General features: G+C 49.8%; 1 protein-coding gene across 1 annotated transcript in view; it reads right to left on the bottom strand.

Moving 5' to 3' along the window:
* Positions 1-1,347: 1,347 nt before the first annotated feature.
* LOC108795736 (collagen alpha-1(XI) chain-like) overlaps positions 1,348-13,614 on the bottom strand; it is a 57,673-nt gene continuing 45,406 nt past the window's right edge. Inside the window, exons 30-36 of the mRNA XM_018567023.1 lie at positions 12,221-12,274; positions 11,111-11,164; positions 10,459-10,512; positions 8,581-8,688; positions 3,830-3,915; positions 3,674-3,731; positions 1,348-1,435 (exon numbers count right to left, since the gene is read on the bottom strand). Of these exons, the coding sequence (XP_018422525.1) occupies positions 3,712-3,731; positions 3,830-3,915; positions 8,581-8,688; positions 10,459-10,512; positions 11,111-11,164; positions 12,221-12,274 (376 nt within the window). The 3' untranslated portion in view covers positions 1,348-1,435; positions 3,674-3,711. The remainder of the gene's footprint in view (positions 1,436-3,673; positions 3,732-3,829; positions 3,916-8,580; positions 8,689-10,458; positions 10,513-11,110; positions 11,165-12,220; positions 12,275-13,614) is intronic.

Raw genomic sequence — 13,614 nt, 5'->3', positions numbered from 1 at the left:
GGGGGGGCGGGTACAGCTGGCTCTGCCTCTAGATAGGCAGAGCCAGCTGTCACTCACGCAGCTGGGTGGATCCAGACAGAATTGTCGGGCTCCGTCCCAGCTGCGGCGGTCTCAGTATACCGCGAGCTGTAACTCTCTATATACTGAGCTTTGGGTGACGGGAGGACGCTAGTTGTGTGTCCTCCCGTTACCCTTAGGAGAACTATGGGGAAAAGCCCTGTCCACATAGTTCTCCTTTAATGTACAACAATCCACACTTATTCATGTACAAAAATATGGTGATCAGGGCAATCAGGGGGGCCGTACATTTCCAAGAGCCATTTGGTAACCAATCGCTGGCCAGAATGGGCGAAGCGCGCTTTCACTATTGATTCCTCACAGGCGGAGTGCATTTGGTATCACTTGGCTTGTCACCGGAGGCGGCGCTATAGAGGAGGCATCGGCTTATGCGGCTCTGCTCCCTCCGGTGCTGTTGCCTCGCTTCCTCTAGCGCCGGCTTCTTTGGCACCGCTGATTCTCTCCCGCGGCTCTTCAAGTTCCCCCCTTATGCCACCACCGGCCCTGGGAATGGTCACAACTAGGTCTTATTTTTGGGGAAACAGGGTATTTGTACAGACTCTAGTCGGGGTCAGGTCTTTTCCCCATAGTTCTCCTTAGGATAACGGGAGGACACAAACTAGCGTCCTCCCGTCACCCTAAGCTCAGTATATAGGGAGCTACAGCTCCTTATATACTGAGACGCCGCAGCCGGAGCGGATCCCGACATCGATGTCGAGATCCGCCCAGCTGCGTGAGTGACAGCTGGCTCTGCCTATCTAGAGGCAGAGCCAGCTGTACCCGCCCCCTCCCCCGCCAGTCAGCGCTGGCGGATCGGAGCGGGGAATCCAGCCCCTCCCCCTGTCACGGCAGAGAGCCGTGACACGATCGAGAGGTGAGCGAACGCCGGTATGTGTTCCCTCACCTCCCGATCTACTGAGCCGACCTGTGACAGTCTCATTGTCACAGCTCGGCTAGAACTATGAGGGGAGTGAAAAGCCCCTCCCCCTCCCCCCCCTCATAGTTCTCCTTTAATAGTCTCTTGTAGATGATCATTTTTATATGCACATATATATCTGATGACCTCAGACCGCAGGCTCACACCTTAACCATCGTCAAAATGGAATATGGAGGACTGCAGCCCGGTTCGGTTAATATGGAGACCGGACACTAGTCCAGCTGCAGTTTAGTTGTGCTATAGTCAATGTGAATGATTAGGTACTTAATGGGCCCTGGCCGTACAATACCAGCGCCAAACTTTTATTTATTCACCGCTGCTCCTTTTACTTACAGGGTTTCCCTTCTCTCCTGCTGGTCCGGGAGGTCCTTGCGACCCAGGACGCCCCGGAAGACCTATTCCTCCAGCTGCTCCAGGAGGACCCCGCTCTCCTGTAGGCCCCTATGACAGAATGTGAAGTAACATTTCAATAAAAAAAAATAAAAGCTGCATGAGGTTACATGAAATAATTGGTGGAAAGCTATGTAGGTTATGGGAAGTAGAAAGCGAGAAGGTTATCTGAAGAAGACACAAAGAACAGTGATTAGCGTTAGTGGTAGACATGAGCACTGCCAAAAAATTTGTTTAGTTTCGTTTCGTTTTAAATTCGTATTTGTGTTATTTCGTTTTTCGGGATTCGTGTGTGAAAGTCAATTCGGATTCGGAATTCGGATTCGGACGAAATTCGGTAGCGGTAGTTCATTTGTTCGTAGCAAAGTGACATTTGAGGGGGAAAATGTTTTTCTCCTCTAATGTCACTTTGCTCCAACGAACGAGCGAACGAAACGAATAAGAAACGAAAACGAAACGAACGTTCGAACGAACTACCGCTAACGAATTTCGGAAACGGAAATTCGGATTCGTTTGACAGACTTCCTCAAGCTGGCGGGAAGTCCCCAATTCATTACATAACTCTGTTCCACAGCAGTGGTGTGCATCCATGATGGTGTCAGGGGTGTCCCCACACCACATGCAGGTACCCACGCAAGAAGACCGAATTCATGTGACCACACTGGATAGGGTATATGCATACAGTTTATTGGTACACAGCAACAGGAAAGCCACAAACCCCACCGACACCCACACGCTAACACAAGCAAGAGAGAAAACTCAAATAGAATGAAAACACACCGGCAGCAAGAGGGAACAGCAAACGGGAAACAGGGCTGGGAACTGCAAAGCAGGTATCAGGGCTCAGGATCCAGGGACTGGTTACAAGGAAGGGTTCAGGGCTGCATACAGGTGTGAGGCTCAGGACTGCAGACGGGTTACAGGTAACGGGTTACAGGGCTCAGGACTGCAGACGGGTAACGGGTTACAGGTAACGGGTTACAGGTAATGGGTTACAGGGCTCAGGACTCAGTCAGGGGAAGGCAACGAAATACTGAGCCGACGTCCTGACTGCAGGGAGGGCCTATATATCCTCCCAGGAAGCACCAGGTGATGGGATGATCACTGGCAGCTGGGGCACACCCGCAGGTGAGTACTGGAGCTGCAGGCTCCAGCACCACCCAGTCCTGGTCTGGTTCCTGACAGTTCCTGGCTGCTGGAGACACCCGCAGCCGAGCACAGGAACCGCATACAGTGTGAGGCTCAGGACTGCAGACGGGTAACGGGTTACAGGGCTCAGGACACAGTCAGGGGAAGGGAACGAAATACTGAGCCGACGTCCTGACTGCAGGGAGGGCCTATATACCCTCCCAGGAAGCACCAGGTGATGGGATGATCATGGGCAGCTGGGAGACACCCGCAGGTGAGTACTGGAGCTGCAGGTTCCAGCACCACCCAGTCCTGGTCTGGTTCCTGGCTGCTGGAGACACCCGCAGCCGAGCGCAGGAACCGCATATAGTGCATACAGGTGTGAGGCTCAGGACTGCAGACGGGTAACTGGTAACTGGTTACAGGTAACGGGTTACAGGGCTCAGGACTCAGTCAGGGGAAGGCAACGAAATACTGAGCCGACGTCCTGACTGCAGGGAGGGCCTACATACCCTCCCAGGAAGCACCAGGTGATGGGATCATCACCGGCAGCTGGGAGACACCCGCAGCCGAGCGCAGGAACCGCAGGACCCCGGCTCCAGTGCCACCTGCGGGTGCTCTGGATTCTGACAGATGTCAGAAAATGAAATCTGCACCATTCTTGGGATAAGAGGAAGCGGGAGATGTGCACCATACGTTTGTTGTATGGTTTTGTGCACAGGGGGACAGCAATGCTGGGGCATTAACAGGACCCTTCACTGTACGCACCTGGACCCAATATCCTGGAGTGGTTTCTATATACTTTTGGGCATATAGGGGATGTGATGGTCGGGTGGTCCTCAAAGGTTTAGTACTATAGAGTAGCTACCAACAGAGCATACTGCCAGACAACAGACACATTACATAAAAGAAACTTGGGAGCGAATTTTAGGAATACGAAGAGCACGGCAGACATTGTCAAAATGAAGACAAAGGAACACAAAAAGACCGTTAGTGAATAACAAGGAAAATCACGCGCAGTTCTGCAAAGCAAACCAATCAGGACTCGGCTTTCAGCAGTAAGCTCAGTCAGGTGACCACTACTCTGTTATTTCAGCGTGCTGCCCCTTCTTGTCTTGTTAATATAACATTTACTAGAAACAATGATTTAGGAACACCTACCGTGGCACCTGCTTGACCAAGTGGACCTTCTCCACCTTTTAACCCAGCTGGACCCTGCAATGGACAGAGTGACAAGAACATATTCCTTATTGCTTCCAAGCTTATGGAGCACATTATTTTCGACCAAGATGTGAGATGTTGATGTGACTTACCGCTTCCCCAGAAATTCCTCTCGCACCTGGAAACCCTCGAAGCCCTTGAGGTCCAGATTTACCTGCATTGCCAGAAGGACCGGGATCTCCCTGTCATATAAAAATGACATTCACAATTTTAACAACACTGACATGTATGAAGGTTAATTTATGAACCTGTATTTGTGGGAGGGGATTATGGCTATTTAAACTCCTCCTCTTCCCTTTCTTGCCTGACGTTGTAGAGGAAGCGTTTGCCTCCCACCCACCCATCCCTCTTCATAACTTAAAGTTCCATCACCTTTTCATTTGGTATGCCCCCTTTTAGGCGTACCTAACAGCGCGGCCACGGGCACACCTCAGGCCACATTAGCTTATTGGCACAACTCAGCCCACACTATATCTATTATACGGTATACACTGAGTGGCCAGATTATTATGACCCCCCCATCAGTACTTGGTTGGGCCGCCTGGTGACTCCGCGAGATGGTGAAAGGTGATGCGAGGAATCTGACACGGCGCTGTTGCCCTTCTGTTGTCTTGTACCGGTCTCGCCCCTCCCCCGTTCTGCCCTAACATTGACTAGTCGCTGGCGGCCACAATTCGCACGCTCAGACCCAGATTTTCGGCTGACAGTCCGGTCTTTAAACACTTTAACAATGAGCCGCTCCTGAACATGTAACGAATTCTGCTGTTTTGCTGATACTCGCTCCATGGCTCCGAGCGCCAACAATCATCCCGCGTTCCAAGGCTGTTACATCGCGTTGTTTCCCCGAATCTTCCCAATCACTTCTACTGTCGTGGTAACCAACCCGCTTCCCTATTTATAATGGTCTGGCCCCCTAGCAACTTCAGCGCCAAATTATAGCTAATTTGCCTACAAACGTCAGGTGGTCATAATAATCCGGCCACTCAGTGTATATAATAATCCGGCCACTCGGTGTATATAATAATCCGGCCACTGAGTGAGTCCATGGTCTGACAATAGAAGCAACTAGGGGGGGTCTGTAGGGAACTAGAAGTATGTCACCACCTAAATTGCATGCCATTGGTTGGGGAAAAGGCATCTGTATGTGTAGGAAGACAGGAAGACCTTCAGACACAATCTGACAACCATTACTAGGGAAGGGTCATCCTCAAAACAGAGGACTTCACCTGTTTGCTGCGCTCTGCTTTTCCCAATAAACACCAATTTGGTAGTCGTTGGAAGGTTGGCGAATTCTTGCTTGTTTATGACCAAACCACCCTTATGCAGCACTTCCTGTCAGCTGAGACAAATAAATGGGCTGAGGGTACACATTTATGTCTACTGTGGCATTGTGTGGCAATACCACGGTATAATGTGGCATCAAAGTCACCCAGGATTGCCAGCAAGAGGGGCCGAGCGGCTCCAGGAAAGTACTGTTACCAGGGACGAGCCGGCTCTAAGACTCTTTCCGGGTTTTCTGTATTATAGTTGTGATCCTGGAGCCAGGAGATTTCTAAGAGAGCTGGGAGGGAAGAAATCTCCATTCCTGGGTCCGGCCTTTAGTGGTGACCGGCACCAAATGATTGCGCACCTGAGCACAGCCCTTATGGCAGGGATGTCCAAACTGCGGCCCTCCAGCTGTGGGGTGGAACTACGAATCCCATGAGGCTTTGCAAGATTCTCACAGCCACTGACATGACTCCCGGAGAGAGAGATGCTTCATGGGATTTGTAGTTTCAGCACAGCTGGAGGGCCGGAGTTTGGACATCCCTGCCTTATAAAGAGGATGCTGGGTCAGGTTCAGGGTTCCAGCTGGAAGACAAAGGAGGTGTCTGTCCAGGAGTCAGGAGGACTCCATCCTGGAACCAGCCTGTGTGGCGTGTCTGCCGGATGCAGCCTATGTGGGGAGGGTTAAAGTGATAACCTGAAGTCGGTGAGACTGTGAAGAATCGTTATTTTGCTGAAATGACAACGCTGAAGTTGTGTTTTGTTGAAGAAACCTTGTGAGGGTCAACTTGTGTGAACCTTTAAATAAAAGTGGGCAGGAAGCCCTAAAAAAAGAACATGTTTGAGAGTGGACTACGTCATTAAAGTGCTGCCATTTGAAGCCAATTCTCACACTACTTAATGGGGAGAAATAAGGAATGGCCAGGTGATCTTTGGGCTGCTTATTTCAGAGTCAGGGGGGGTTTCCCCCCCCCCCCCCCCCCCCCCCCTGGTTTATTGTGAAACACCGTTGCCCGTCTTCCAACATTTGCTACCTTTGCAGCTCTCAGCATTTGTGTGCATGACATCTCAGAGCTGTAAAGGAAGTTTGTCAGGGCCACCAGCCCAACATATACCATTTAGGTACTGGCCCAGAGAGATGCCACCGCTCTCCTCAGCCCAGCCCTTCCCCGCTCAGAGGAGGAGCAGAAATGATCGGAAAGGTTTTTCCAATATGGTCGATCATCTCTCAGCGGTCGTGTGTCTTCCAAAGACACAAACTTGAGATCATCATCACCTGACCTGGTTGGAAAATGTCATCCTTTGGCTAACAACAGCTTTAAACTTTCAAAGAGAACTTCAGTAATGGACATTTTCAGGAACAAATATTTCAATGGATTCATCTTCAGCAAAATTAGGGACAGTTGGCATCTAGTTCCTGTACATTGAATGTCTGTGAAGGTTCTCATTCATCCAGGTCATGGCATATCTTTAAAAAGTAAGTCAAGGCCAGTGGCGGAACTACCGCCGGTGCAACCGGTGCGGGGGCCCGGGGCCTGAGGCTGTGGGGGGGCCCAGTGGGGTCAGGTCCTGGGCACCCCTATAGCCTCAGTGGGGTCCGGTCCTGCAATATGGGGCAGCGCTGTTCCAGGGCAGATCGGCATCGCAAATCGCATGTGCAGGACACCCGTCGTCCCCCGAAACAGCCGATCGGTCCTGAAATGTCACTTCTGTCTGACTTTGTGAGTGCGGTGGAATGTGAGATCGCAGTCGGAGAGAGGTGACATTTCAGGACCGATCAGCTGTTCCAGGGCAGATCGGTTCTCCTGCACATGCGAGTTGCGATGCCGATCTACCCTGGAACAGCTGGGAAAGCGCTGGAATGCTTCACCTATTGGCGGTCACACATTCCATCGCCGACGGACGGGGGAGGGGGCGGGTACAGCTGGCTCTGCCTCTAGATAGGCAGAGCCAGCTGTCAATCATGGAGCTGGGTGGCTCTCGACAGTAATGTCGGGATCCGTCCCGGCTGCGGCGGTCTCAGTATACCGCGAGCTGTAGCTCCCTATATACTGAGCTTAGGGGGACAGGAGGACGCTAGTTTGTGTCCCCCTGTGACTCTAAAGAGAACTATGGGGAAAAACACTGACCCCACAGTTCTCCCTTAATGGGAAAGTATATTACAGCATCATGGTCAACTTTCTTCAATATCATATTCTGCCGGATGCAGTTTATCTTGTAGGCACTGTGACATGATCCAAACCCATAAAATAACAATGTACCTGCATGCACGTTGTGTTCTGTGAAGGAAGTTCTTGCAAGGTCTAGATCCTTGGTTCTCAACTGGAGGGTCGTGACCCAAAACTGTGTGGCGACCCCGTGTTCAGTGGGTCGCCGCGTGCCTTCCACTTTTCTACATGAGAGGCTTCTCTGCCTCCCCCTAGCGCAGTACTGTCCGTTCAGAATATGCTGCCCGGTACCGAGTGTTAGCTTGAGGTTGGGTGGGATGGGGCTATGGCCGCGAGGGAGCTCCATCCATACGTGCATTGCTTACACGTGTGTCAGGCTGGACGGCTGGACCGTGAGTGGAACCCCTTGGCAGGGACGAAAAGCAAAGTGCGAGATCGAGGTATCAAAAGGGCAATCCAAAAGAGTAGTCAAGTCCAGCTCTGGGTCGGGGCAGGCAGCGAGGTTCACGGGCAAAAAGGTCGGTAGCCGGGAGGTCGGATCAATCGCAATAGGCAGGTTGTCACAGGGGGGAGCTGGGTGTTCACCATGAGGTAGAATAACTCAGCAATGAGTCAAGGCTTTGACCAGCTTTATACACACAGGGAAACCCAGGACCACCCTCTGGCTGCCGGGGCAACCAGGAAGCTTCCTCAGTCAGGAGCCAATAGCAGGGCTGAGATGCAGGGGACCTCCCCCAGCCTGAGTAGCACCTGGGACACAGAGTGGGGCAGGCGCACTACGCACGGCTTGCGTACCACGCACGCGTCGCGCATCTCGCGCATGCGCACCGGCAAACCCAGCGCCAGATGCCCTGCCAGGAGGAGGAGGAGCCTGCGCCAGATGCCCGCGCTGGCGAGCCTGGTGGGGAGCGGCCCCCCTGGGTCCCTGACAACGTGTCCTATAGAGCTGCCGGGACCGGAGTGACGTCACATTCTGGTCCCGTCACGTCACAGCAGCCAGCACTGGACCCAAGGCTATTGATCCACTCCAGTTCTAGGAGACCAGAACTCTAGGTAGGGAGACTGGGTGGACCTTACAAAAACTGTAAAAAGAATTTTGGAGTGTGTGAGAGACCGTGTGTGTCTGTCAGTGTTTTTGAGGGCCCATTCACACTAGTACAGTGCGTTAAACTGTATCACGCAATGGCACCGACCGTGCATTCTGGTGTGGGAGGTGTATTGCGTTGCCATTTATTAGAATGGTACCCCAAACACACCTTGCAGCCGCATTTCGTTTGCCTGCACCGTAACGCGCGTTCCATTGCAGTGCGACTCGGGTCGCGGCATGATGGCCGAGGACAAATGTGGGTCCTGAGGTTACACAGGTTAAGAACCTCCGGTCTAGATATTCCAGACTGACGCATTGTACCATACCTTAGCTCCTTCCCGTCCTGCCGGGCCTGGCAATCCATGTTCTCCTGGAGATCCTGGTGACCCCGGTTGACCTCGTTCTCCCATTGGACCAGTCTCCCCTGATTTGCCCTGTACATTATCAAACAAAGATCAGAAGAGCGACCTTGATGTGTAATTACATCAACAATTGTATGTATCCACTTCAGGATTTTGAGAGTAACAGATACCTTCTAAAGAACGTCAACACAGTTTTCAGTTTAAAGCATAGGAATTAAATTGAACCATTAGGGATGGGCACCACACCCCCAATTGGAATTGTATACAAGAAAAGAAAAGCGGGGCTTTAAAAGTGTCCAAACCATACAAGACGTCCATCAAACATACATGGTTTTGTATAAACGTATATTTAATACATACATAAAGACTTGGTTACAATTAAAATGTCATTGACATGATACAATGTTACATTGAAATCAAGCTACCTCCTTTTGGTGCCCATACATGTGTACATATATATATAATTCATTAGTATAACATGGACTCCTTGAGTCCTGATTTCTGTAATAGTTGTATGATCCACTGTGGGCCCCATCTCCGACGCGTTTCGCAGCTGTATGTGCTTCCTCAGGGAGGTTGGAGGTATTTTCATGTTTACAAAGATGGCTGGATCTTTGGCCCCACATGCTGTCTCGCAATCACCAAACAGGTGAGCAGGTGGGAGGTAACCGGGGATAAACAGGACTATTGCAGAAAATCCCATCGTCTGTGTTGTTCAGGATCAGCAGTCTATCTTATCTTAGACTGCTGATCCTGAACAACACAGACGATGGGATTTTCTGCAATAGTCCTGTTTATCCCCGGTTACCTCCCACCTGTTCACCTGTTTGGTGATTGCGAGACAGCATGTGGGGCCAAAGATCCAGCCATCTTTGTGAACATGAAAATACCTCCAACCTCCCTGAGGAAGCACATACAGCTGCGAAACGCGTCGGAGATGGGGCCCACAGTGGATCATACAACTATTACAGAAATCAGGACTCAAGGAGTCCATGTTATACTAATGAATTATATATATATATATACACATGTATGGGCACCAAAAGGAGGTAGTTTGATTTCAATGTAACATTGTATCATGTCAATGACATTTTAATTGTAACCAAGTCTTTATGTATTAAATATACGTTTATACAAAACCATGTATGTTTGATGGACGTCTTGTATGGTTTGGACACTTTTAAAGCCCCGCTTTTCTTTTCTTGTATACAAACACAGTTTTCAGGATGAATCTCTTACATCCAGCTCCTCTCCCCAATGCTGCCCTCCCCCGACCGCTATTAGCGCCAATTATTGGCTGTCAAAATGGCAGCTGACAAATGTTTTGCTTACACAGCAACTAATAAAATGTACAATACTTTAAGCAATTAGTTGCGCTAGGAGAGAAGATGCCTGGTCACCAGCTGCAACAATGTATGTTAAACACTGTTCAATAAGGGCTACTATGTTGCGCTTGGTCTTAATTGTTCTCTCCGGTGTTAACTTCCTCGTATGTATCGTCAACTCTATTATAACAATCTGAGCAATTACACTCGTAGTGATTAATATTTGTATTGGAGGGTTATGGGACGCTGTTTTGTTCCATCCCCCAACCGCCCCCGCCCCTATAATTCCTGCTGATTTTGCCTCTCGGTCACATTGATATCAGTGAACTGCTGGAGCAGTCAGAGAAGGAGATTGCTGGAAGTAAATTGTGGAACTGCCCCCCTCCACCCATAAACACATGCTGGGTGGAGCTCATCATTCAAGCTTTAAGATATCTATCACAGGAACAGTTATTCATTCACTAGATTGTGTATTTGGAACACATTGTACAACACAGAATAAAAATGCTGGACATACCTGAGGCCCAACAACCCCGGTTGGTCCTGGAAGGCCTGTTTTGCCTTGAAAACCCTAAAATGCAAAGATAAAATCTATCAATTACTTCCTAAACAGAAGTCAGTCATACAAATAAAATTGAGGAGTAGGTAAGAATGTGGCTCTTCCATGCCAGGTCTTAATCAGGGAGCATGGAAGTCACGTGTGTTCAAAGCCAGGCCTGGACCAGGATGCATGGAAGACATGTGTGTTCAAAGCCAGGCCTGGACCAGGATGCATGGAAGACGTGTGTTCAAAGCCAAGCCTGGACCAGGAACCATGGAAGACATGTGTGTTCAAAGCCAGGCCTGGACCAGGATGCATGGAAGACATGTGTGTTCAAAGCCAGGCCTGGACCAGGAACCATGGATGTCATGTGTGTTCAAAGCCAAGCCTGGACCAGGAACCATGGAAGACATGTGTGTTCAAAGCCAGGCCTGGACCAGGAACCATGGATGTCATGTGTGTTCAAAGCCAGGCCTGGACCAGGATGCATGGAAGACATGTGTGTTCAAAGCCAGGCCTGGACCAGGAACCATGGATGTCATGTGTGTTCAATACCAGGCCTGACACAAGAGTTATGGAAGACATGTGTGTTCAGTACAGCTTAGTACAGACGAGGCAACAAACTTACTGGCTCTCCTCGTGTGCCGGCATGTCCAGGTAACCCGTCCTTCCCTGAAGGTCCCTGTTGAAGAAATACACAATCAGATCACACAGATAGACATTCATGTAGAAATACCATAACATGGGAGACTGCATGGCCATTGCTTTGATGCATTTCAATGTTGCTGTGTCTGAACTCCAGCTGTATAATGATACCATGTACCTATAACCCAATAATGATCACACCTCACAGTATAATGATACCATGTACCTATATCATGTCATGTCTATGTCATATCTTGTCTTGACTATTGCACCTCCCTCCTCATTGGCCTTCCACTACACAGGCTTCTCCCCCTTCAGTCTATCATGAACGCTGCTGCCAGACTCATTCACCTAACCAACTGCTCTGTGTCTGTATCCCCCCCTCTGCCAATCCCTACACTGGCTTCCATCCTCCCCCCCCCTCTGCCAATCCCTACACTGGCTTCCATCCTCCCCCCCCCTCTGCCAATCCCTACACTGGCTTCCACTCGCCTGGAGGATAAAATTTAAAATATTAACAGTCACTTATAAAGTCATCCACAACTCCGCCCCCGGCTATATCTCAGACCTTGTCTCAAAGTATCACCCTAACCGTCCCCTCCGCTCATCCCAAGACCTCCTGCTTTCCAGCTCCCTTGTCAACTCCTCCCATACTTGCCTCCAGGACTTCTCTAGAGTCTCTCCCATCCTCTGGAACTCTTTACCCCAACCTGTCCGTCTATCTCCCACCTTGACTGCCTTTAGGCGATCCCTAAAGACTCATCTCTTCAGGGAAGCCGATCCCACCTCAACCTAACCACTGAACCTTCACATTCTCACATAATTCATTCCCACAGCTACCTCCTCACTGGCCCCTCCTCTTTTAGATTGTAAGCCCTCAGGGGCGGGGCCCTCCTTACCATCTTGTCTTGAATTGTATTGTGATTGTAATGTCTTCCTTATATTGTACAGCGCTGCGCACACTGTTGGCGCTATATATAAATCCCGTATTATAATAATCTATAACCCGATAATGATCACACCGCACAGTATACAGACAATAATGAGTTACAGGATCAAGCTGTCACTTGCAGGTAATTACTGATTAACTTACAGTGGGTCCTTTGGGTCCTGCGAATCCAAGTGGCCCCGGGGCACCCATTGGTCCCTGGAATCAAAGATAAAAGACTTAAATTGGGACAGCTACAACAACAAATACGTTTTGTGGGATTTGATGACCGTTTATAAACAACAGAAACAATAAAAAAAATAATCATTTAATGAGAATCTTGAATGATGAACCTTTGGTACCCGTAGTCACATAGGATTGGTGTCCCCTGATTTGGCTGGAGAGTTTCGGATGGGGAAACAATCACATTCCTGTGGGTAGCCCCTGACCTGAGCAGATACCCCCCCAACTCCCCCAAGTCAGTAGCCATCCATGAATATTTATGCCATTACTGGTCTACAGAAGGATCCAGCTGTGTTCAGAACTTCCATCTTCCTTCTTATGTCTTTGGGTTCCTTTAAAGCTGAACTCTGGGATCAGCAGACATTGTCCTCATACAAGAGCCATGGGAACACTTCATGAATCTTGGTGAGCTTTGTGTATGTCTTCCAGATCTGTGCAGTAATCCAGTGTGAGACTTGGAGCTTCCTGTAATAAAGACCGGTCACTGCTGCTCTCTCTCCTTGTGCAGGGTGACTGGTCTTGTTTCCGCCCCCTCCTGTAATAAAGACCGGTCATTGGTGCTCTCTCCTTGTGCAGGGTGACTGGTCTTGTCTCCGCCCCCCTCCTGTAATAAAGACCGGTCACTGCTACTCTGTCCTTGTGCAGGGTGACTGGTCTTGTCTCTGCCCCCTCCTGTAATAAAGACCGGTCACTGCTACTCTGTCCTTGTGCAGGGTGACTGGTCTTGTCTCTGCCCCCTCCTGTAATAAAGACCGGTCACTGCTACTCTGTCCTTGTGCAGGGTGACTGGTCTTGTCTCCGCCCCCTCCTGTAATAAAGACCGCTCACTGTTGCTCTCTCCTTGTGCAGGATGACTGGTCTTGTCTCCGCCCCCTCCTGTAATAAAGACCGGTCACTGCTGCTCTTAGGGTGACTGGTCACTGCCATTAACGCTGGCACTGCTGGTTACTGACCAGTAACGCCCTTACCACACGGATTAATATGAGAAAGCACTTCCCTGAGTCCATTCAAGTTTCTCATTATATCACAGGCCCTGATGAAGGGGGATTATCTTTTGCCCCCAAAATGCATTGGTTGTTTTTTAATCTGTGAACTAACAAAGCGATGTGGGGTCTCTTTTATTATTCTGTCTTCTGTTGGCGTTTGCCTTGTATCATTTTCTGGGTACCCATTGGAGGGTCGCACCGTTGTGTCGTGCGCTGCCTACCCAGAACCAGTGAGCACTTTGAATAATTGTCCTCTTTCACTGCCGGATATGAATGTGGATCGAAACACCATCGCCTCTCGGAAGTTGGAGTCTTTTGGAAGCACTTCTA

This window comes from Nanorana parkeri, unplaced genomic scaffold (genome assembly GCF_000935625.1).
Source record: "Nanorana parkeri isolate BGI_ZX_2015 unplaced genomic scaffold, ASM93562v1 scaffold1000, whole genome shotgun sequence".
In the NCBI taxonomy this organism is placed as follows: domain Eukaryota; kingdom Metazoa; phylum Chordata; class Amphibia; order Anura; family Dicroglossidae; genus Nanorana; species Nanorana parkeri.
The sequence above is the reverse complement of the archived record's forward strand: the minus strand, read 5'-3'. Positions and strand labels throughout refer to the sequence as shown.